The sequence below is a fragment of the Macrotis lagotis genome, chromosome 1 (genome assembly GCF_037893015.1).
Source record: "Macrotis lagotis isolate mMagLag1 chromosome 1, bilby.v1.9.chrom.fasta, whole genome shotgun sequence".
NCBI lineage: Eukaryota > Metazoa > Chordata > Mammalia > Peramelemorphia > Peramelidae > Macrotis > Macrotis lagotis.
Window position 1 is genome coordinate 384,329,295 of NC_133658.1, and position 22,434 is coordinate 384,351,728.

At 33.4% G+C, this 22,434-nt stretch overlaps 2 protein-coding genes and 1 long non-coding RNA gene across 9 annotated transcripts in view; 2 read left to right on the plus strand and 1 right to left on the minus strand.

Annotated features, from left to right (window-relative positions):
- The window catches only part of LOC141506062 (uncharacterized), a 22,330-nt gene extending 9,307 nt beyond the window's left edge, over nucleotides 1-13,023 (plus strand). The window contains exons 4-5 of one of the 2 annotated variants that reach the window (XR_012473762.1): nucleotides 2,166-2,272; nucleotides 12,739-13,023. This is a non-coding gene — a long non-coding RNA (uncharacterized LOC141506062). Of the gene's footprint in view, nucleotides 1-2,165; nucleotides 2,273-7,757; nucleotides 8,332-12,738 lie in introns of those variants that run through there. The other variant, XR_012473763.1, reaches the window with a different exon arrangement.
- The window catches only part of HMMR (hyaluronan mediated motility receptor), a 24,385-nt gene extending 4,434 nt beyond the window's left edge, over nucleotides 1-19,951 (minus strand). Inside the window, exons 1-16 of one of the 5 annotated variants that reach the window (XM_074212476.1) lie at nucleotides 19,348-19,945; nucleotides 16,640-16,738; nucleotides 15,831-15,922; nucleotides 12,586-12,642; nucleotides 9,246-9,434; nucleotides 6,027-6,110; nucleotides 5,838-5,941; nucleotides 5,276-5,350; nucleotides 4,999-5,177; nucleotides 3,997-4,160; nucleotides 3,622-3,836; nucleotides 2,766-2,882; nucleotides 2,331-2,489; nucleotides 1,768-1,920; nucleotides 1,592-1,685; nucleotides 993-1,169 (exon numbers count right to left, since the gene is read on the minus strand). In XM_074212476.1, the coding sequence (XP_074068577.1) occupies nucleotides 993-1,169; nucleotides 1,592-1,685; nucleotides 1,768-1,920; nucleotides 2,331-2,489; nucleotides 2,766-2,882; nucleotides 3,622-3,836; nucleotides 3,997-4,160; nucleotides 4,999-5,177; nucleotides 5,276-5,350; nucleotides 5,838-5,941; nucleotides 6,027-6,110; nucleotides 9,246-9,434; nucleotides 12,586-12,642; nucleotides 15,831-15,922; nucleotides 16,640-16,738; nucleotides 19,348-19,393 (2,004 nt within the window). In that variant the 5' untranslated portion in view covers nucleotides 19,394-19,945. Of the gene's footprint in view, nucleotides 1-992; nucleotides 1,170-1,591; nucleotides 1,686-1,767; nucleotides 1,921-2,330; nucleotides 2,490-2,765; nucleotides 2,883-3,621; nucleotides 3,837-3,996; nucleotides 4,161-4,998; nucleotides 5,178-5,275; nucleotides 5,351-5,837; nucleotides 5,942-6,026; nucleotides 6,111-9,245; nucleotides 9,435-12,585; nucleotides 12,643-15,830; nucleotides 15,923-16,639; nucleotides 16,739-19,347 lie in introns of all 5 variants that reach the window. The other 4 variants (XM_074212473.1, XM_074212475.1, XM_074212472.1 and 1 more) reach the window with 4 other exon arrangements.
- The window catches only part of LOC141506061 (nudC domain-containing protein 2), a 13,292-nt gene continuing 10,445 nt past the window's right edge, over nucleotides 19,588-22,434 (plus strand). The window contains exons 1-2 of one of the 2 annotated variants that reach the window (XM_074212480.1): nucleotides 19,592-19,736; nucleotides 19,831-20,229. In XM_074212480.1, the coding sequence (XP_074068581.1) occupies nucleotides 20,041-20,229 (189 nt within the window). In that variant the 5' untranslated portion in view covers nucleotides 19,592-19,736; nucleotides 19,831-20,040. Of the gene's footprint in view, nucleotides 20,230-22,434 lie in introns of both variants that reach the window. The other variant, XM_074212481.1, reaches the window with a different exon arrangement.

Sequence of the window (22,434 nt, forward strand, 5' to 3'; positions counted from 1 at the left end):
TTCCTTTTCAGTCAAGATGGCTACCATGGGAAAACCATAAACATGTATGTATTTAAACACACATGTACACAAAATATGCATATACATGTATGCATTTCATAAAATTTTGAGCTAGAAGGGTCCTTAATGATATAACTCAATTACTTCATTTTAACTATGAGGAAATTAAAATTTTAAGAGCTTAATGACTCAATAGAGAATGCATAAGTAAAAATAACTAAGCTGGGATTAAAACCCAGGTCATTTAAAACTATGTGCAGTATTCTTTTTACTACACCAAATTATTTCTCTTTTGAATATTGATACCAAATGCTTTTCTGAAATCCAATATGGCTCATGATGTCCTTATGGACAAACTGGAAAGATGTAGGCTTAATGGTAATACATTTAGGTGGGTATAGGACTGACTGAATGGTTCTATCTATTAGTGGATAGGCATTAATCTGAGATAAAATGACAAATTATTGTTTTGGACCTTGTTCTCTTCTAAACATTTGACAGCGACATGGATGATATTCTTTTCAAATTAGAAAATGACACACTTACAAGAGATGTAGATAAGAAAGCCTGAGAAATGTGGTGGGTGGAGGGGATAGAAGGAAAATGTTAGTACTCTTCAAATAATTAAGGATTATAATGTGGAAGAAATATTAGACTAATTTGTTGAGACCCAGACAGCAAAATTAAAAGCAGAGAGTAAGTTACTTTTAAGCAGATTTAAACTAAACATTTTTTAACAATTGAACTACCAAAGAAATGGAATGATCCGTAGAGGTATTTTCATAAGAGCTACATGACTATGAAGGAATACTATCAGGTGATTCATGACAAGGACAAGGGACATAGCATATGAAGTTATTTCCAATTCTAATATTCTATGATTCCACTTAAATTTTTGAAATACTGTTTTAAAACATTAGGGAATGAATTTGCTCCATAGGAGAGTCTTATTAATCTTGTAAATGAAAAAATGAAATGTTAAATTTACAAACCAATTTGAACTGGTTATTTTCTTCTTTTAATTTCATGACATGTCTGATTTTTTGCTTTTGATTCTGATGGCCCAATAATTTAGCATATGACTGACTTAGTTTATTTAGTTCTTCCTGTGTGGCATCATGTTCAGTCAATAAAGCTCTCTTCTCTGCTTCAAATGCATCCAATTGTTGCTAAAAAAAGATTTATAGAGAAAAATTTAAAAGTCAAAATTTTCAAGGTCAAACATACACAAATATTAAATTTTAACATTGTAGTCTAACATTTTATATCATAACAATACTAAAAACATAAATACATATTAAATTCTTATATGTTGAGTTTTCTCTATCCTCAGACCAAAACAAATACCTTTAAGTGACAAACTGAAACAAAACTTTTTTAAAAGAAAAAAATGAAGAAAACTAATTTAAAAGATTTAAGCATGACAGTATCAGGTACACCCCTTTTAATTAAAAAGTCACACTAGAAAATAGAACTCATATTATGAAAAGTAAAGAATATTCTTTGAGAGTGTTAAAGTCATAGCCATAAGTGACCAGTATTAAACATTTCCAAGCAATCAAAAGTAACTTTAAATTTATAGTGAACAAACCTGAAAAGGCTTTGTTTTATTATACAGTTCTTCATAAAGGAGATGCCATTTTTTCACTTCTTCCATTAATTCCATATACTTTTCTCCAGTTTTGCTAAATGAGGGAGGGAAAAAGGCTAAATAACAATAAGTAACATATTTCTAATGTGGTGTATAGTTGTATTGCAAGACCTTACCTTGTTTCTTCCATCTCAAGTTGTTTCTTAAAGTCTTCACTTTGTTGCTTGAGTTTGTTCTGTAAATCAGCTATCTGTTCTAGAGAAGAAGCTGTTGCTTCTTTTATTTCTTCTTCTTTACGTGTCAATTTACTCTGCATATCTAGAAGTATCCTTAGATTTGAGGCAGATATAAAAGCAAGTAAATATGCTAGTCTTTTCATGTGAAACTGAAAGTCATATATGCATGATTTTCATTTTCATTTTAATTATTATAAAAAATTGAATATTAAAATTCATAGAAGCAAAGTAAAATCTCATAAACTTACTAAATAGCATGTACAGCAATTCAATGCTTGAACTAATTGATAACAAAAGTCCTTAATTTAAATCTTTCCTAATGTCTTTCTTATGAAAAGGGATGAATGTGGATTCTACTATTCTGGGTTCATCATGCAAATTACTGATGTCATCTAATAAGACAAGAAGGAGTTATAATGCAAAAATGAAATGTAACAAGGCTTATGTAAGTATGGTGTTTAGTACTTTCTCCCTATGGAAATTAAGTGTGTAGGTGGCCCTACCTTGCAAATTCTTCATCCTTTTTATTTTTAGCCTGCTGAATCTCCAACATTTGTTGCTGAATAAATTCAACTGTTTTTTCTGCTTCAGAAACCTTTGTCTGTAGTGATGAATTTTCATACCTAAGACTCATCATCTCTTCAGTCACTGTTTCTTTATGGCTTAATCAAAAAAAAAAAGAAATCAAGGTAATTCTTTTAGCCATTGTACAATGACAAGTTACAATCCTGCCAACTTGCATAGTTCAAAACCTATCTGATGTACATAGGATGGAGAAGGAGGATTGTAATATAAATATACACTGATAACTAAAGATTCAAATATCCTAAAGATAATAATAATAATAATAATATTTGGGATATCATTCTTTCAACACTATGCTTCTGTGAAGCTTAAGGTGCATCAAAATTTGAGAAAATGGATGGTGGATAAGATACCTTTCAAATTCAGCAGTGATTTCTTTGAGACTTTGTAATGTGTCATTGTATTTTTTCTGCCAGTGAACAGAGTCCTGATAATAGGCTTCATTGTTTTTCTCAATTTCATCCTGTTTTCTTGGGGGAGGAAAAAAAGATAAAACTGATGGGTTTTTTTTTTGTCAAAAAGAGACTCTCAAGAACAATTGCTAGGGTTAAATTATGCAAGAGCATGGAGTAACAAAAAAGGAAACATTTGGCTTAAAGACATTTCACTGAAAGTTTCTTTGAAACTCACAAGGATATTTTGCATCATTATAACAGTAACTTTTCCTAGGAACTGTTATTACTCAAGGACTTGAGAAAAGAGATCGCTATAAAACAAAGAACAGAATGAAAAAGTTCAAAAACTAGCTTTAAAAATGAATCAACCTTTTGAAAAAAGTTTCACATGCTTCTTAAGATACCAAAAATAGACAATAATACCAAAATGAAAAGTTTTTAGGTTTTAAAATATACTCACTATTAAACCAAAAATCATTTGGGAAACTAGGCAGAGCCAAAATAAAATTGCAGTAAAAGTTCAATTACAAAATGTGTTTGAAAAATAAATGAAACCAAAGGCAATAACAACAGAATTAAGAACCTATCACCTACCCTCCCATCTGGGCTAGTTAACAGCAGAGAAAGGACTAGAACTCAAGGTTTTCAACTCCTAGACCTGTGTTCTATATAATCAAATTATTAAAAAAAACCCATATAATTTCAGAACTTGACTCTCTCAAGAGATCAGTTAAAATATGTAATGCATAAGAATCAAGGCATAGAATTGTTTATTTTTAATTTCAACTTTAAAACTAAATTAAAGACTACACACCCTTTAAGTTTTTCTTCTAAAAGTTGGAGCTCTCTAGCTCTAGATACATTCTGTTTTTCCATCTGTTTCACCAGTCTTTTAGCTTGTTCATCCTTTTGTTGCAATTTATCTAGCTCAATTAATGCTTCTTCTAATTCTTCTTGAAAAAGATTTTTCTCATTAATTAACTCTTCTTGTAATAGACAAAGCTTCTGATTAAGACTAGAGGACAATTCCTATGAACAAACAACATCATTTCAAATTATTCTTACATATAGGTAAACCACAATGAAAGATACATATAAAGGTAGAATCAAGCAGCATAAACAATGAACATTAAACCCAAGAATTACTAGAGCAATAGTTCTTTATCTTGGAGAACAAGCAAGTTCTTACCTGCTCTTGTTGCAGATGTGATTCAATTTCTTTCTGCCTTTCTTTCAGCTTTTCATTTTCTTGTTTTTCTAGAGTTACTCTTTCTTTCAAGCTTATTATCTCAGAAGTGAGATTTTGTTCTTGTTCTTTGTCTTGCCTGTCAAGTTCCCCTATTAAAGACATTTCTAAAACATTATAACTAGATAAAGCATTGTATGTGAATGGATAAAGTGTCACATTAATAGTCCACTAATTTCTTTGTACTATTTAAATATATTTAAATACTTATTTTTAAAAAATCCAATTGCTTTAAATATTCTGAATTATTTGACCTGTTTCTTCATGAACAATATAATTCATTCACTTAAGTCTTTAGAAAGAATTACATAGTATATTTTTACTGTTTCAGACCAAATAGGAAAGAAGTAAATATGTTTGAATAATTCAATAATTGTAAAGAAGTATAACTGTAGTACTAATTAGGTTGATAAAATGTACTAGAAAAAATTACTTAATACCGACAATTATCACTTTATACATTAAAATTCTTAACAGGAGGTGCGTTTTGTTTTTTTAAAAACCTTTTTAAAATTCTGAAAGGAGTCCTCTTATAGACATTAATGCCAAGAATAAATTACCAAAGTTAGAAAAAGTTAAATTCAATTAATGATACATTACTATATCATAGTAATATACTCAAAAAGACATTTGTGCCTACTATGACATTTCATGGCTTGAAAAATGTTATAACTAATAAATTCACTAAAATTAATAGTTTTTATTTATCACCCCATCAGAAAATCAAGAATTAAATGTTTTTAAGCACTTTTAATGAATCACATTCATGCCATTTATGTCATCACATATTAGAGAACTAACATTATTAAAGGTTTAAATATTTTTTACAAAGAGCCTGTAGCATATATTTTACTTCATTGGTCATTCAGCTTTATGTAGCACTATTTTTTTCTTTTAATTCTTTTTTGGATAATTTTAAATTATCATTTCTGTGAATAATTGTACCTTTTTGTTTTTCAAGCATCTGACATTTAGTGTTCAGGTCTTTAATTTTTTTAGATAACACATCCACATTTTCATCCAGAGACTGCTTAAGGATCAGAATCTCTTGATTTTTCTGATTCAAAGTCTCTTCCAACTTGACAGCATCCAACTTATATTTCTCCACTTGATCTGAGGTAGAGCTTTATTAAAATGAATTTGGAAGAAACACAAGCTTCATTAGATTCAATTAGAAAGTATTTTCCTAAATAAGTAACACTTGAGAAGTTATTTACATTACCTGATTTCTGTAAAGTATTCCAAGAGATTTTCAATTTCTAATTTTTCTTCAAACTTTTCTTTTTCTGTAGTAATACTATAAAAAAAATGATGGGACACATGCTATTTTAATATAGTCTAAATAAAAATTACGGCCAAGGTAGAGTTTTACATTAAATTAAATATTTTCTAAAAATTAAATAAATTATTAGACTATGATCTAAAATCAGTGTATAACCTTTTGAATAGCTTAGAGCTAAATGTTTTAGAAGAATTCAGGACCTACAGAGAAAGTTATACATATATAACAGTTAAACATGGCTTACACCAAAATCTAAACTCTCTAAACGGATAGTAAAATCTTAACATTCCATCTATATAGTTCAAATCAATAGGGACAAATAAATATTCCAGTGGAAAGGAGCAAGTTTGGGAAATATTGACAATAATTCCATCAACATGCACGGAAATGATGAAAAACAGTCCAACAGAGACTTTCATTTAAATTGATTTTGCCCACTGCTAGACAGGAATATTATCAAACATAAGAGACAAGGCCTTTAGATTTTATTTTAACAACTTACAGTTTTTCCTCAAGTTGTGCCAAGTTTTCCTGAGAATCATGAAGGTCTTCCTTTTGTGCTGTACATTGTTTGATTTCCATCCCTTCTTGTTTATCAATAATATTCTAAACAATAAAATGACAGTTGGTGATAGGAAAAAGCTCTTGTGGTTTTAACAATACAAACCTTATCAGGATAAACAATACTCACTTTCTTTGCTTTAATCCTATTCTTCAGTTTCATTAACTCTAAGCTTAGATGACTTATTTTCTTCTGGTTACCATCTTCAGAAAACTAAAAACAATTTAAAATTCAAAAAGTATTTTAGCTACAATAACCATTAAATTTTACAAAGCAGTTTCTTGTCCACCTCACTATGATAAGGGTAGACACTTCTTCAATTACACTGCAATAGGGACAATCAGTTGATGTTTCAAATGATAGAGCAGCTTGATATTACTGATATTACTTGATATTACTGATCATACAGAATGTCTCATTCTTTATTTACTTTGTCACTCATACTACTGGACATCCTGATGTGTTGCTTAAAGGCTATTTAGGCAATAGTTTACTCTTTGTTCTGCACTGTTCCTTTTAAGATTCCAAAGCAGACCTATTTGCTTCCTTAAAAATATTATTGATTAAAATTACCTCTTCAGCTCTAAACATGTATGTAACAAACAAAACCAATATGAATCAATGTTTAGTAGAGATGTATTTAGATCATTCAAATAAAGCATAACTTTAAGAAATTCTTAGAATTCTTTATAGTTACAATATCCCTTTTGGGGTACTTAAAATCCATCCTCTAATTGAAAATTCTAATAATGAAAATATGGATTCTAAGTCATGTTTACAAATTAAGGTGATTTTCTTGTAGACAGCTTTTGCTTGGTTCTAAATGATCAGAGATTATATTGTACAAACCTGGGATAAAAATATTTTTAGCTAAAAATAGAAATAGAAGAGAACTCTAATTCAAATCATCTTCTATAAGCATTTTCACAGGAAATGATCTATTGACTCTAATAAGTTTTCAAAATTATTAAAAAATAAAGTTTTTCAGAAATTAGTTAACTCCATACATTGCTTTTGATATAAACTTATTCAGTGATTGCATAACATCCCTGTAATATAACTATCTCTTGAAATCATGAATAGGTAATTCTCCTTATTTTGGTACACTGGCCCATGAGGAAGCAGTAGAAGAAAGGGGAACAAAAAATCGGAAACTTTTTTTTGTTTTTTGCAAAACAGTGGGTTAAGTGTATCAGTAACTTTTTAAAAGGAGAAATAAATTTAAAATTTTTATTTAATTTTCATGGTAAGAAGATGGAATAAAGCTCTATTTGTTTAATTAGCAGCATAATCAAAAGAAGTAGGAAGAAAAGAAATACAGATTTTTGTCAGTCTGGAAAAAACTATAAAAGAGTAGAAAGGAACTAAAGATGGAGATCTGGGCTCACCATCCAGCTCTAACCAAGTCTGGTGAATTTGGATCATTGATTTAGACTCTTTGGGCCTTAGTTTTCTCATCTCTTTTAATAAAAGATTTCCCTTAGGTAGCATGTCTGAGATACTACCTCACACCTCTCAGACTGGCCAATATGACCAGAAAGGACAATGATTACTGTTGGAAGGGATGTGGGAAATCTGGGACACACATTGTTGGTGGAGCTGTGAACTCATCCAACCTTTCTGGAGATCAATTTGGGATTATAACCAAAAGGCAACAAAAATGTGCATACCCTTTGACCCAGCAATACCACTACTGGGTCTATACCCTGAAGAGATTATGAAAAAGGGTAAAAAAAAATCACAATATTCATAGCAGCCCTGATTGTGGTGGCAAAAAATTGAAAAGTAAATGTCCTTCAATTGGGAATGGCTTAACAAACTGCGGTATATTTATGTCATGGAACACTATTGTTCTATTAGAAACCAGGAGAGAAGGGAATTCAGGGAAGCCTGGAAGGATTTGCAGATGAACAGGATGAGAAGAACCAGAAAAACATTGTATACCCTAACAGCAGCATGGGGGTGATGATCAACCTTGGACCTGCTCATTCCATCAGTGCAACAACCAGGGCCAATTCTGGGTTATCTGCAATGTAATATACCATCTGTATCCAGAAAAAGAATTATGGACTTTGAATAAAGACCAAAGACTATTACCTTCAAATTAGGGGGAAAAAACCCGTTATTTTATTATGTAATTTAACTATCTCATACTTCATATTTCTACTTAAGGATGTGATTTCTCTATCATCACATTCAACTGAGATCAATGTATAACATGGAACCAAGGTAAAGACTAACAGAATGCCTTTGGGGGGGGACAAGAATGGGGGAAAAACTGTAAAACTCAAAATAAATAAAATCTTTCTAAGGAAAAAAAAATTTCCCTTAAGCTTAAGAATGGCCAGGGTATGAAGACAGGTGGTTGATGTTACTCCATACAAGGAAGGTCTCCCAAACTGAAGAAAGGCACCTGGGACACTGAGCAAATAATAGTGAGATATTATATATATTATATATTTATATATCAGAACAAAACTATTTGAAGGAAAAATGTAGGCATACATTATTCAAGAAACTGTATAATAGTGAAATAGTTAGATGATACAATGTATAGAATGTAAGATCTGAAGTCCAGAAGCCCTAAGTTCAAATTCTGTCCCAGAAACTTACTATGTAACCTTGGGTAAATAGTTTAACATCTATATGTTTCAGTTTTCTCATCTATAAAATGAAGATATAATAGTACCTAACTCACAGGGTTGTTGTGAGGCCCATATGAATTAATATATGAAAAACACTCTTCAAACATTAAAGTATATACAAATTAAAATTATTAGACAATATACAACATTACTTTTATTTAAAGAGAAAAAACAAAGTTAAGCTATAAATTATAGTGCCAATAATTAGTCATGAAACTCTAAAACTCTGCATGTGTATTAATTTCAAAGCACATTGTCTACCTAGCAACATCTTTCACATAGAAGATGCTCAATAAATAATGGACCAATTATGTTTGATTTGAAATTCTTTCAGACTTCACAGTCATTCTTATTAAAGATGGCAGGGGGGAGGGGGAAGGTAGGATTTTGAGGAACTACTTAATGATGATTACCATGAGTCTTATGAGTTACAATGTCATGTGCTAGTGTAAACATAGAAAACATCCATAAAATAAAAATTTTCCAAGACATATAAATATATTTTTCATTTGTAAAGCATGGCTATTCCTAATCTAATACAAATATCCAATAAAACTGTTAAAAATCTATATTTTTAAAAAATAAAGTAAGAAAAATGATCATTACTAGAGCAACTTTTATATTTGACTAATCTTAGCAACAAATATTTTATAACACTACTGACATATAAAAATAACTTGAATTTAATTTAAGGCCTAAATACCTTTATTTTTAGTAGTTCATTAGCTCTAGTTAATTCAATAACCTGCTTTTCCAAAGATGCAATATTTGCTGAGAGAGATATTTTCTCTCTGACTGCTATGTTTAGCTTAGCTTCCATCTTCTCAAGCTCTGCTTCCAGATCATGAAGATTTTTATCCTGTACACCACGCTCTTGCACTAGGGCACGTATCTAGAATCATATGAATGAAAAATAAGTTTCATATATGTAAATGAACACAAACTGAGTTTCATATATAATAAAATCTAAATTCTACCTATTTCAGTCATCTAGTACAAACTTCCCACATATATATTCCTTTACTTTAGAATGTATCTTACTTCTGTGTGGGATAGAAATCCACTTAAAGAAATATAGACTCCTCTGAGCTAAAAAGAAAGTTTATTTTGGCTTTTCTCAAGAAAAGGGCATATTCCAATTCTCACAAAGGTAGCAAAGATCAAGGAGCTGCCCCGAGGTGACGGTCAAGCAAGATTATATGACCTAGCACGATTCCCCCATCCCTAGCTCCCTCTCTTCCAACCCGATTGGTTAAGGTTTTCAGAGTTACAACCTTTATGTGAAAAAAATGACCTGGTAACAAAGAGAAGAATAAAATGTTTTCACAGAATATTACCTCACCATCCAGATGGTGAGGATATCGGAAGAAGATTTCTAATGTCATTTTGTTGTCTATCTAAATGAATTAATGTCTGAGTATGCAAGGTCTTCTAAGAAACTCGACTATCTTCTTAATTTAGTACTTATCATCAAACAAGAGAAGGCAGTCTACTGTTCTCCTAGTCTATTATCAAACAGGTGGCTAACTAAGAATGCAAGGTCTCTTCTCTGAAAGTATTCTAGTACTTCCCTCCCTAACAGAATCAGGAGGGTGTCTGGCCAGAATGCAAGGTCTTTCTGGAAATAGTCCACTGTTTCCCTCCCTAACAGAATTGGGAGGGTGTCTGACTGACTGAGAATGCAAGGCCTCTCTCCCTCTTTTCTTCTAAGAAGAGTCTAAGGGTAATAGTCTGTCTTTGTTTTAATGATTTTTAACCCTGAGAGGACCTCTCTAGGAATATTAACTCTTAAGAGGGAATATTCCACTCACTTCTTAGTAAGGTATTTTCAACAATTTGAACAAATCAGAATCAACTTTTTTTTCTCAACAGGACTTAACAATTTAAAATAGTTTTACAAGAAGATTTATCAAAGTTCAAGGTCTCATCTCTAGAAGCAATTAAGTAATTTCAAGGCTCACAGAATTATACATAGACTAATATGGCTAGAAGGGGTCTTAAGAGACAATTTTAAAAATAGTACTAGAGGGGTGGCCACAAACACTTGATAATTACCTAGCTGTGTGTCCTTGAGTAAGCCACTTAACCCCATTGCCTTGCAAAAACCTTAAAAAAAAATAGTACTAGAACAGAAATAACTTCCAAGGTCACACAACTAGTTAGTAGCTCAAATGGACTGGAATTTAGTGTTTCAATGTCTAAATTAAACTTTTTTCCCCCATACAAAACAACTTCCTCCAATTTCTTTAAAAAAATATTCTTACTTATAAGATCATACAAAGTTATCATACTAATAATTGTTATGCTCTAACTTTTATAGTTTAGTCATAAGCTTTCAGATACCTCATAGCTCACAAAAATACTTTTCAATGTATCTATTTCATGAAAATTATTTTCTTTAACTTTAGGACTGTCATTGATGTCAACTTCTCACATGTATGTGTATATATATATATATATATATATATATATATACATATATACATATAATTTTATCAGTAGTCACTGAAACAATACTTACATCATATACATTTACTGAACAGTTATTATGGAAAAGATATTGTGTTAATAACTAGAGAAACAAGGAAACAAAGTTCTTATATCTTCTAGTATACAGAGACCCTTTGCAGTTCTAAACCCTGTCTCATATGAATCAGTCTTCCTCCTTGATAAGGTAAAGCCCTCTCCATGACATTTCATCCCATATTCTCCAGGAGACTGGCCATTCTATCATTCCCACTCTCACTTATCTTCAATCTCTCCCTATCTACTAGCTGCTTACCTACAGCCTATAAACATGCTTGCATCTTCCCTGTCCTCAAAAAACCCACCAAAAAACCTTGCTTGATTCAATCATCACTATTCATCTCTTTTCATTTTTGTGGCTAAATTCCTTGAGAAAGTTGTCTACAAAAGGTAATTCTTCCTCCTTCCCTCTCTTTTAATTCTTAAGCAGTTTGGTTTTTAATCTCATAATTCAACTAAAATTCCTCTCTCCAAAATTGATTGCTTTGCTACCAAATCCAATGGTCTTTTCTCAGTCTTCATCCTTCTTGACCTCTGCAGTTTTTGATCATCCTCTTGATATTTTCCTGTATTTGTAATATACTTTCCTGTTTCTCCTCCTACCTATCTGACCACTCCTCAGTTTTCTTTGTTACATTTTGAACCAGATTATGCCCACTACCCTTGAGTAACCCAAATGGTTATGTCATAGGCTCTCTTTCATTTTTATACTATTTTACTTGATTACCTCCCTTGGATTCAATTATCTTCTTTCTCTCTACTGATGATTCACAAGTTAACTTATCCTTATCCAACCCTAACTTCTTGTGTTGTCCTCCTAGTCCTCCAGCTAACTATTGGACATCTCAAATTGGGATATCCCACAGATGCTCAACATATACAAATCAGAATTCATTATCTTTCCTCCTCAAGTCCTCCCTTTTCCCTAATTTTCCTATGACTGTTGAGGATACCATTATCCATACAGTCACCCTTACACAACTTGGGCGTCATCCTCTACTTATTCTCTCTCAACTGTCTCATCCAAACTACTGACAAGGCCTGATGTTTTTACTTTTGTAACATTTTTCAAAAACACCCCCTTCTCTCTACTCTGACACCACCATCACCTTAGTATAAGCTCTCAGAATTTCATGTCCTGACTACTGAAATAGACTGCTGGTGTCTCTCCCTACTCAAGTCTAACCTGTACTCAAATGTCAAAGTGATCTTCCTAAAATGCATTCCTGATCATGTCTCTCCTCTTCTCTTCTCCTTCCTCTCATCTCCCCACCCAAAAAAAACTCCTCCAGCAGCTTCTCAAGGATCAAATATGAAATGCTCTGTTTGGTGTTCAAAGCTTTTCATAAAGCTGTTTCCAGCTTTCCCCCTCTCCTTCAAAATATGCACGGACACAGGTGGAGACAAGACACACCTAGGAGAAATTCTGGGTAAAAAATAAAAAATATCAATTAAAAAAATCTATCTTTCAAATATGCTTTATTTTGCATTTAAAGAAATGAAGGGGTTTTTTTTACCTCTTTCTCCTGAATCTTCAGCTTTTTCGGCTCCTTAATACCCCTTTGAGATTTTGTCTATTAAAATATCAAAAGATATAATAAATAGTAAGCATAATTTAACAAGGTAAAAATATTTGAGAAATTAACTTTACATATTTATTTTGTATCTAGAGAACTCATCGTGCTCCACCATGACAGAGGTAAACCTAGGTTCTTCAAAGTTGTGGAAGTACAAGCTTTGACAAGACTTTGCTGAGGATGCTGAGGACTGCCTGGGCCTGTATTCTAAGGAGCAAGCAGCCTAGCAGCTCATCATCAACTGGCCAGAAATTCTTTGGTAAACACAACCCCCAAATAAAAAAAAAACAAACAAAAAAAACTTCTAAATGACTTTTAGTCTAGTGCTGGCCCTTCTCATTTCAGTAGTGCCAGGGTCAAAAATAGAAGACAATGGGAGCTGAGAAGTTATGCATTATACTGTTTGGAGACTTTTATAACATCAGCTCAGCTGTTGTATTATATATATATGATTTATGTTCAATAATAAGTGAGGAGACATAATACTGGAAGAATGGAATCTGTCAATAATGACATTCTTGCCAGAAATGAAACCAAAAAATATAGTTGTAGGTTATTAGAAAGATGGTAAACAGATTCACCTTAAAGTGGAAAGTAACGAAGTTAGTAGAGTAGGTTTCATCAGATGTCCAAACATAATTTCATTTGTATTTGGTTCTTATATTTAAGTGCTCATGATAAATATGTACAAAAAGCCTACTATGAAAACATCTGCAGTTTATATGGCTCCATGTTTAACAAAGTATGAAGGTGTCAAGGAATTCAACCAATAACTAGATAAGACCCTCCAAATTCAATCAATATATACTTGATCATGCACAGCAAAGCTGAGCACAGGGATCTATGACCAAAGAAATGCACTGGAAAGTATAGTTCATTATGAATACCTGCTTTGGGGGCGGGGGGGGGGGGCAAATTGCACTGAACATAGTAACAAAAACAGAAAGCAATGATTTTAACATATAGGAAAAGACTCATTACTGTTATGAATCATTCCTGAATCAACCAGATCATTGACTTGTAGAATCAAAAAATCAGCATAATATAACTATTTAAATAAAAATATAAAAGGGGTTGAAAAATTATTCATTGTAAAATCCAAAGGTAGAACACTATGAGCAGTACTATTTCATAAAATAGTGAGAAGCAACAGTGCAACTGGGTGAGAACTCCAGCTGAGCAAAAATTTAAGAACGAAACTGGAAGAAAGATAATAAATGAAAGAAAGAAAAGTATTCATAGAACAGAGACAATTTTCCTATACCTTTCAAGACTACAAGTAGAATTGTAAACTTTGGTGCTGAGGGATTGCAACACATTTTTAAAAATCAATACTAACAGAGGCAGCTGGATATGCAGTAGCTAGAGCACCGGCCCTGGAGTCAGGAGGACCTGAGTTCAAATCTAGCTGTGTGATCTTGGGCAAGTCACCTAACCTCATTGCCTTGCAGAAAACTAAGAAAAAAAAGACTAACATAAATAAAGGTAACTAAGTAGAACCCTATAAATAATGTTTCTGATTACAAAACTAAGAGCAGTAATACATTTTGAGAATGAGAAAGAATCTGCCATTAAAGGGAAAAAGAAATCTTATATCAAACAACAATTAATTTGAACTTTAGTATCCAGAGACTAAATCTATAAAAGGACATGAAAAGAATTTAAAACAACTCAAGTATGAACTAAAAGTCCTTTATTCACTCTAAATTAAGGTACAAGGCATTGATTTCTAATATCTTATGTAATCATAATTGTTCCTAGGTTACTTATCCAGAAATGGAAGAAAACATCTCAAGACTTGCTTTCTCTATTATCAATAATTGGGATTTTTTTTTAGGTTTTTGCAAGGCAGTGGGGTTAAGTGACTTGCCCAAGGCCACACAGCTAGGTGATTACTAAGTGTCTGAGGCAGGATTTGAACTCAGGTCCTCCTGACTCCAGGGCCAGTGCTCTATCCACTGGGTCACTAGCTGCCGTTATCAATAATCTTTTAATTCCCCCAAAGAGGAATTGGAACCTTAGGGGGTTGGAACTTGAACCTATCTCTATGATATCTGCATTAAGATGACAAATACTAGAGTCTTTAGTCAAGCTGTAGGTTCAGTTTAGAATGAGGATTAACATTCCTTTCTTTGCCTTTACAAAATATATTACAGGACCTAAAGAATTTTTAAATCAATTTTTATACACCATAATCTTTGGTATCAATGCTCTCATAATCCAAGGAAGGAACCTCCATAGAAAAGGAATCTACCATTCCTGTTACCACCAAATACCACCACAAGACAGGGAAGCTAATCTAAATGAAACAGCAAAACATCCTGAGGAAGACAAGGGGCAACATATGCCAGATAGGCCAAACCACCTTCACTACCTCCCTTCCTTGAAAACAATGGAAGATCCTCCTTATGCTCTAAAATCACCATGATTTCCAACTGTCACTAGCATAATCCTATAATCATTATCCAGGGGAATAATATTCTTAGAGAAGGGGCCTGCCATTCCCACAACCATCTACACCAAGTAGATAAGGAAGGATTTGAAAATGACTCAAAGTTAAGTACTCTTTCCACTGTCATATTGTGTTCTTCAATAAGAGCACAACATCTTGTATATACATAGACTACAGAATTTATGTTAAGCACCATCTATTCTTATAATTCATTAGTGATAATAGGATTAGATTTTCAATAAATACTTTAAACGAGGTCTTGTTCCATCCATGATCATGATCAATATGGAATTATTTTACATAATTGCACATGTATAATCTATGTCCACATCCCTATATCAAATACACATATGTATACAAATCTATAAACACACAGGCCCCAATAACTACAATTTTAGAATACAAATATTGCTCCCACAATTTTTAAAGCAATATCAAGAATTGTGAAATTTCAATCTTATAATAAAAACTGAAAAATAAGACCATTTGGAATTAATAAGCACATTTTAACAAAATATACATAACCCTGGCTAGAACAGAATTTGTACTGAAGATCTTAAAGAGAAAATTATTTTATGAACTTACAAAAAAGCTTTACTACAAAAAAAGATACTAGAATAGATTTTTCACTGCTTTCTTGAACAACAACTCTAAGTCATACAGGCTATATCAATCAGTCAATGATAGCTTTCATTATTTATTTGCTTTATAACTATCATGTAAAATTTCTTACCTTTAATCTCATAGGTTTCAGATGTTTTATAGTTGTGGATATAGACTTATCCTTGTCTTTATCAAGACCTTGTTGATTTTCCATAGAAGCTGCTGTAAAAATTAAAGTTTAAATATAAATGAAGGAACACAGAATTCTCAATAGTATTCTAAATATTTTAAATATAAGGCATCTATACTAGTTTTGAAATATCAATAACTAGTAGCTCAATTTAATCTTTTTGAACCATAATAAAAATTCAAAAATCTTTACTCAAATTTTTTTTCTTACAGTTCCTAATTGTATTCTGACTAAACCTATTAGAAATGAAAGAGTCAGGGAAAAGCATGACAATTTCATTGGAGTCCCTATTGCTTTGTGTTGCTGTTACACTACATGCCAGGTTTAGTACTTAAATTTATAAAATATGTCAAGTGTAGAGCAATGTAAGCCTTCATAATTCACTTAGTTTTGTATATAAGAATTGCCTGCAGTTTTGATGTCTAGCTTTCAGAAATACCCAAATATCTCTCTAAATTATAGTTTCCAAATTTTAAAACTTTAGGCTATTATTTAATTAGTCAAGCATTTTAAGTGGCCCCACCATGTGCAAATCACTATGCTAGGTGCTGGGATGTAGCAGCAAAAAGGAAACATCCTCAAGAGTTTAAATTCTATTGAAAGAAAAACAACTTGTACATAGATAAGCAAATACAAAGAAATTTTAGGATGAAAAAAGTATTAAGAACTGAGAAAGATTGAAAAATATAGGGAAAAATGTATTTAAAAAATATATAACTTGTCTCTTTCAATCTGGAAGGTATTATTACCCTGAGAATGTCTAAATCGTTGTGATTTCTCAAAAGATACAGGTCCTTTTGGTATTTCTGAAGTTCTGACATCATAAGCTCCCGGAGATGGTGCACAGCCTAAAAATAACAAAATCAAACATCCAATTATAATTTATCATATTATAGGATAAAATATAGGAAAGGAATAGGAGATTATTAGAGGCAAAAGTGGCATTTGTAAAATGGAGCTGCTCATTTGTTTCTCTTTACATTAAAAAATATTACCAGCTGTTTGTAGATACTGAGAATCATAGGGCACTATTTAATTCAAGATAGGAATTTTCAAATAGAAACTTCTGTATAGAATATAAAGTCATTAAGTAATATTTGCTGTGGGACTTTACATTACTAAAATTACTGTTACAAAAGACCTATTGTTGATTTTAGTTTGTCACAAATATCCCTACAAATGAAGGAATTGATAAATGAGGCCTTAAGCCAAAAGAAATGTGCCACTAGCAAGCTAACATAGTTCTTTGGGTACCAGGCATCTAAGAGTCACAACTATAAGAAAAACAATACTTCCTCAGACAGATCTGTTAAGGAAAACTTATTAAATATAAACTAAATAAGATGTGTATTTTACATCAAGTGATTTTTTAAAAACACTTTAAACACAGTGAAATGACTAGGAAAGAAAAAAACTATAATACTCTCCAAGGTAGAGAGGAAAAAAAAGATAAATTGTAGGAACAACACAGAATCCTAAATTCTCAGAGTTGGAAGAAACTTCAAGGGTCATAGGATTCACTTTATACCTGAAATGGATTCTATTTATAACACCTCAGACAAATGGTCTTCCAGACTCCACTTACAGACCTTCAGTAAGAAGGTACCCATTTATAATAATAGTGTTTAAATTTATATTTGCAGTTTAAGGTTTGCAAAGCTCTTAATATTATCTGGCTTTATCTTTACAACAATCCTCTGAGGTTGATGCTGTTATTATCCCCATTTTGCAGATGAAGAAATTAAGACAGAAAGAGGTTAAGTGATTTGCCTAGGATCATATAGCTTAGGAAGTGACTGGGGAATTATTTGAAGGATTTCCAGATTCCAAGCCAAATACCAACTCTAAATACCTTGCCAGCTAGCTTCAAGGCCTACTTCTTGAAATATTCCTTTCTGGGACAGCTATAACTTTTTTTCCTCTTTATTTCCCACTGAAATTTACCTCTCAAAATTCTATACTTGCAAATATAAAAACAGATCAAATCCTTCTTTGTATTACCTTTCAGATTCCTAAAGCGCTAAAAGGTGTCACTGGGTTTGCACGATCAGAGTGATCTTTAAAGCTCAAGTAATCCAGGAATCCTTTACCTGAGATCTAGCTTTAATTTTTTTTTTAACATAAAACTGTGCATACTCTTTGATCCAGTAATACCAGTTCTAGGGCTATATCCCAAAGATATCAAAAAAAAAAGGGAGAAAGGACCTGCTTGTACAAAAATATTCATATGGCTCGTTTTGGGGTGGCTTAAGAATTATAAATCAAAGGGATGCCCATCAGCTGGGGAATAGCTAAACAAGCTATGGTATATGATTATAATGGAATATTATAGTGCTATATTAAAGGATAAGGAGGATAATTTCAGAAAAAATCTGGACTTACATGAACTGATGCATAGTGAACAAAACTTGGGAAATATGTATACTAGAAGTGCAATGCTATTAGATTGATTTAGCTAATCTCAGCAATACAATGATCCAAGACAATTCCAAACGGGTAATGATGAAGTCTATAATCTGCTTCCAGGGAAAGAACTGATATTGACTATAGATGCTGTTCTTCACTTTCATTTTTTTTTCCTTTTAAGTCTTTTTATACAAAATGACTGATATGGAAATGTTCTACATAATTGCACATATATAATCTATGTCTGTTCACTGTCTCAGGGATGAAGGGAAAGAATTTGGAACTCAAAACTTTAAATAAAAATGTTAAAGATTGTGGGAAACAGTGATATCTTTATTTCAATGTAATGTGTTTCTTTTGTAATACTATGTATTTTAATTTATGTATTTAAAACATTCAGGAAAGGGACTGATAGGCTTCATCAGACTGCCAAAGATGTTTATCATGCACATTTGCAAACATACAAACAAACACACACACACACACACACACACACACAGATGGTTAAGAATCACTGACCTAATTTGATAGAATTATGCTGCAGATGAAGAAAATGAAACTCAAGAGGTGGAAAATGACTTTGAGATACACAAAAAGGATAAAGTTAGCTTTAGGACCCAAAACTCACAACCTCTGACACAATTCATTGAGAGGTAATAATAAATCTCTACTTGTTCTCTCTCAGCAAACTCCTACCAAATTTTCTTTCAATTTAATTATCTTTATTTGTTTTCCCAACTTCATGCAAAGTTTTCACCAGTAATTTTTTTGCAAGGTTTTTAGTTTACATTTTTCTCCCTCCCCCTCCCAGAAAGCAATCAAATACAGGCTCTACATGTGCAGAGGTAAACAGAGGTCTATATTAATCACAGCATTAACCTAGCAGCAATTTAGGGCCTCGAGGTTCCAGTTCTTCTCCCTCCCTAGGCTTGGATTACGATTAAAGAAGGATCTAGATCATGAAGAAGAGAAATGACCCTGGTCTCTGACTCCAAATTAGTTACTGGAAGCTTCCCCACCAGCGGGCTCTCAGGCTTTCCTCCATACGCACCCGAAGGGTCGTTGAAGCGTTTAAGCGGAGCTTTAGGGAAGGACATGTCCAGGACCAGAAGCAGGCTCCAGGGACAGCAGAGATCCCAGCAACCGCAGCCTTCTCACTTGAATTCGAAAAGCTCAGCAGGAGGAGCCAATCGGAACGTTTACTCCTTCCACTTCAACCAATCCACGCAGGAAGCCCTTCGGAGCATGCGCAGACACTTCTCCGGCCCACCAATTAAGCGGGCCGGCGTGCAGCGCTGGGCGTGTAAGGAGCTCGGCCAGGAGCGGGGCTTGGAATCGTCAATTCCGGAATGGCTTCGGAAGCTATGCGCGCTGATGGAGTGTGCGCAAGCGCACTTCACGATAATGTTTTTGATTGATTTCAACTGAATTTCTGAAAGCGTAATGAATTTTATCTGACTTTCCCATCTTTAAGCCGCTTTCCTTTTCCTAACATTTCCATTATTTGTTCCTTTTGTTCAAATTCCTCTCCTAGGTCTTTTCAGACTATCAACTCTCTCACGTCCAGCTCTGCCAGTTACCAAGATGGTCGCCGCTTTGAGGAATTTATGGTTTCCGCCCGAACTACACCGATCTTTGCGCGTGCGCCATGACTTCTGGGCAGGGCTGGCCGAGACGTTTCTGGGCCTGCGCCGAGTGACCTCGTTTGGCAGCCAGAGAGGCTTGACTGGGAACCGAGCGAAGCATGTCTGCCCCGTTTGAGGAACGGAGCGGGGTGGTGCCTTGTGGGACACCCTGGGGCCAGTGGTACCAGACCCTGGAGGAGGTGTTCATCGAGGTCCAGGTGCCACCAGGCACTCGTGCTCAGGAGATCCAGTGTGGTCTGCAGAGTCGGCATGTGGAACTAGCGGTGCGGGGCCGGGAGATCCTCAAGGTAGGGACGGCCCTTCTCCCGTACCGCGAGCCCCAGCCTCAAGGGATCGACCCCTGGTGTTGTGGGGCCGCAGCAAGCCCATGGCCGTCCAGGCTTAGGGGTAGAGATTTCTTAACTTTCCCCAGAGGAAACAGTATTATTGTTATTATTTTTATTCCAACGCTACTGCAACCTTATCAGACACGGATTTTTGAGCTATGGAAGAGGATGCTTCTTTTCTGGTAGACTTCCTCATACTCCCTGAAACAAAGATGTCAGATGCCCAGAGTTACCGTGGGAACGTTTGGAAGATGACTTAGAGGACTCTTGTGAATTGCTCATCTCTTTGTTCTTGAAACTGCAGTGTCTACAGCTGCCCGAGCTCCACACTGATCCAGTCTGGTTGATACGTATCACATACTCACGTACAGTGGCAGGTTGAACATTATCTTTGTCATCCAACTACTTTCTGATAACTAAGGGTGTCTTCCTGGGCCCTACCAGATCAAAAGTGTCAAATAGCAGAGATCCACAAAAATGCAATCTAACACAGATAATGTTTGTATGTGGTTTTCTAAATCAATAAATGTGTAGCCAGAAGGGATCCTTTTAGACCACTTGTTTAGTGAGCTCTATTTAGTGAACTCTATTTGAGTTTGATAACATTTCATCCAGATGCAAATGACTCAAGTCTTTAGCTCTTCAGTCTCACATTTGCCAGCTTTTATAAGGGACAGTTTTACTTGATTATATCCTATGGTAATCTCAAGGCCATCATGTTCCAAACATTTTTTCTTCCCTCCCCAACAACTTGCTCTAAACTGACTTTTTCTGTGAAAAGGTACCAAATGAACTTATGACTTAGAATCTAACATCTATACAATACATTATATTTTTGTACCCATTCATTTATTAATTGCAAAGGCATTTCATGGCACAAACAACAAAGGACTTTTTCCCCTTTGAATTCAGTTCTTAAAATGAGTTAAATTTCTTCCTCTGTCTGGATGTATAAGAAAGATTAAGGCTAATATCTTACCAGAACTTATTTTCTTATTCAGCACCTAGCTATAGGTTTTGTACATACTGGGTAGTTAATGTTCATTGAATTGAATTTCAGAAGGTGTCTTTTTTTTAAATGCATAAAAACCTTGAGTACTGCAAAAATGGGGGGTATTTATATAAAATACACTGATTTAACAAAATTATACGGTAATTTCAGCCTTTTATGGATTCACATGACTTCTAGAAAAATTTCCTTATTTTAAAACATTAAAAACTTAGGAGATTGTGGCTTCTTCATAAATGTCTTCTCAGATAAGAAGGCTCTTACTTTACATTTCTTAAAAGTTGTTTTTTGATCTAGCTAGCAGGTAGTTTAAAAAGGAGGTAGGATAGGGTGGTATTCTTTTAGAACATTTTTAATTTTATGTAACAAAACTCTACATATCTTTTAATACCCATTCTAATTATAGCTTTCTCAACAGACAACTGTTTATTAGTAAAGTTATTTTAGGAAAGGGAAAAGGGAAGCTTGGGGCATCCATTCACTTGTGTCTCAATGACAGAAGTTCTCTGGATTGAGTTCAAATCTACATGTTCATCTCTGAAGGAATATTCAGGCCCTCTGTAAGGTATTATAAGGTTATTTCTTTATAAAGTCATACTAGTTTTATGGCTTTTCAAAGAAGTGACCTGAAGTACTTACCCAACTTTTGAAAAACAGGATGTCCTAGAAAGACTCTTTATTAGTACAATTTTACTTGGTTCCATAGGCATGGTTTTAAAAAAAGAGTTCAGTCCCTCTGCACCAAGAGTTTTAAAAACCTAAATGTTAAGGAAAGTTTTCTTACAGCCTTCTTTGTAGAGAAATTATGTAAATGGATAAAAATTTGATGGCTTTTTAAAAAAAACAATTATACTCTGATTGATGTATGGATATTTTCTTCAGTGATACAAATCTCACTCCATCCACACTTGTCCTTAAGTGCAGAAGGGACCATCCTCAAACTCCATCCAGTTTACTATAAGTTTATTATTGTATCATGGCAAGAATACATTTAGTCTGTCCCAATACCTATCAATATGATGAATCTACATCAGCATAATAAAATTCTTTGAGGTATGTTTTGTTTTTATTTTGGTCTTGACTTGTGACTTCCTTAGTATAGGGATCTCCCAATAAATTCTATCAATTCCCCCTGCCTTGGCAACATTCTCCATCCT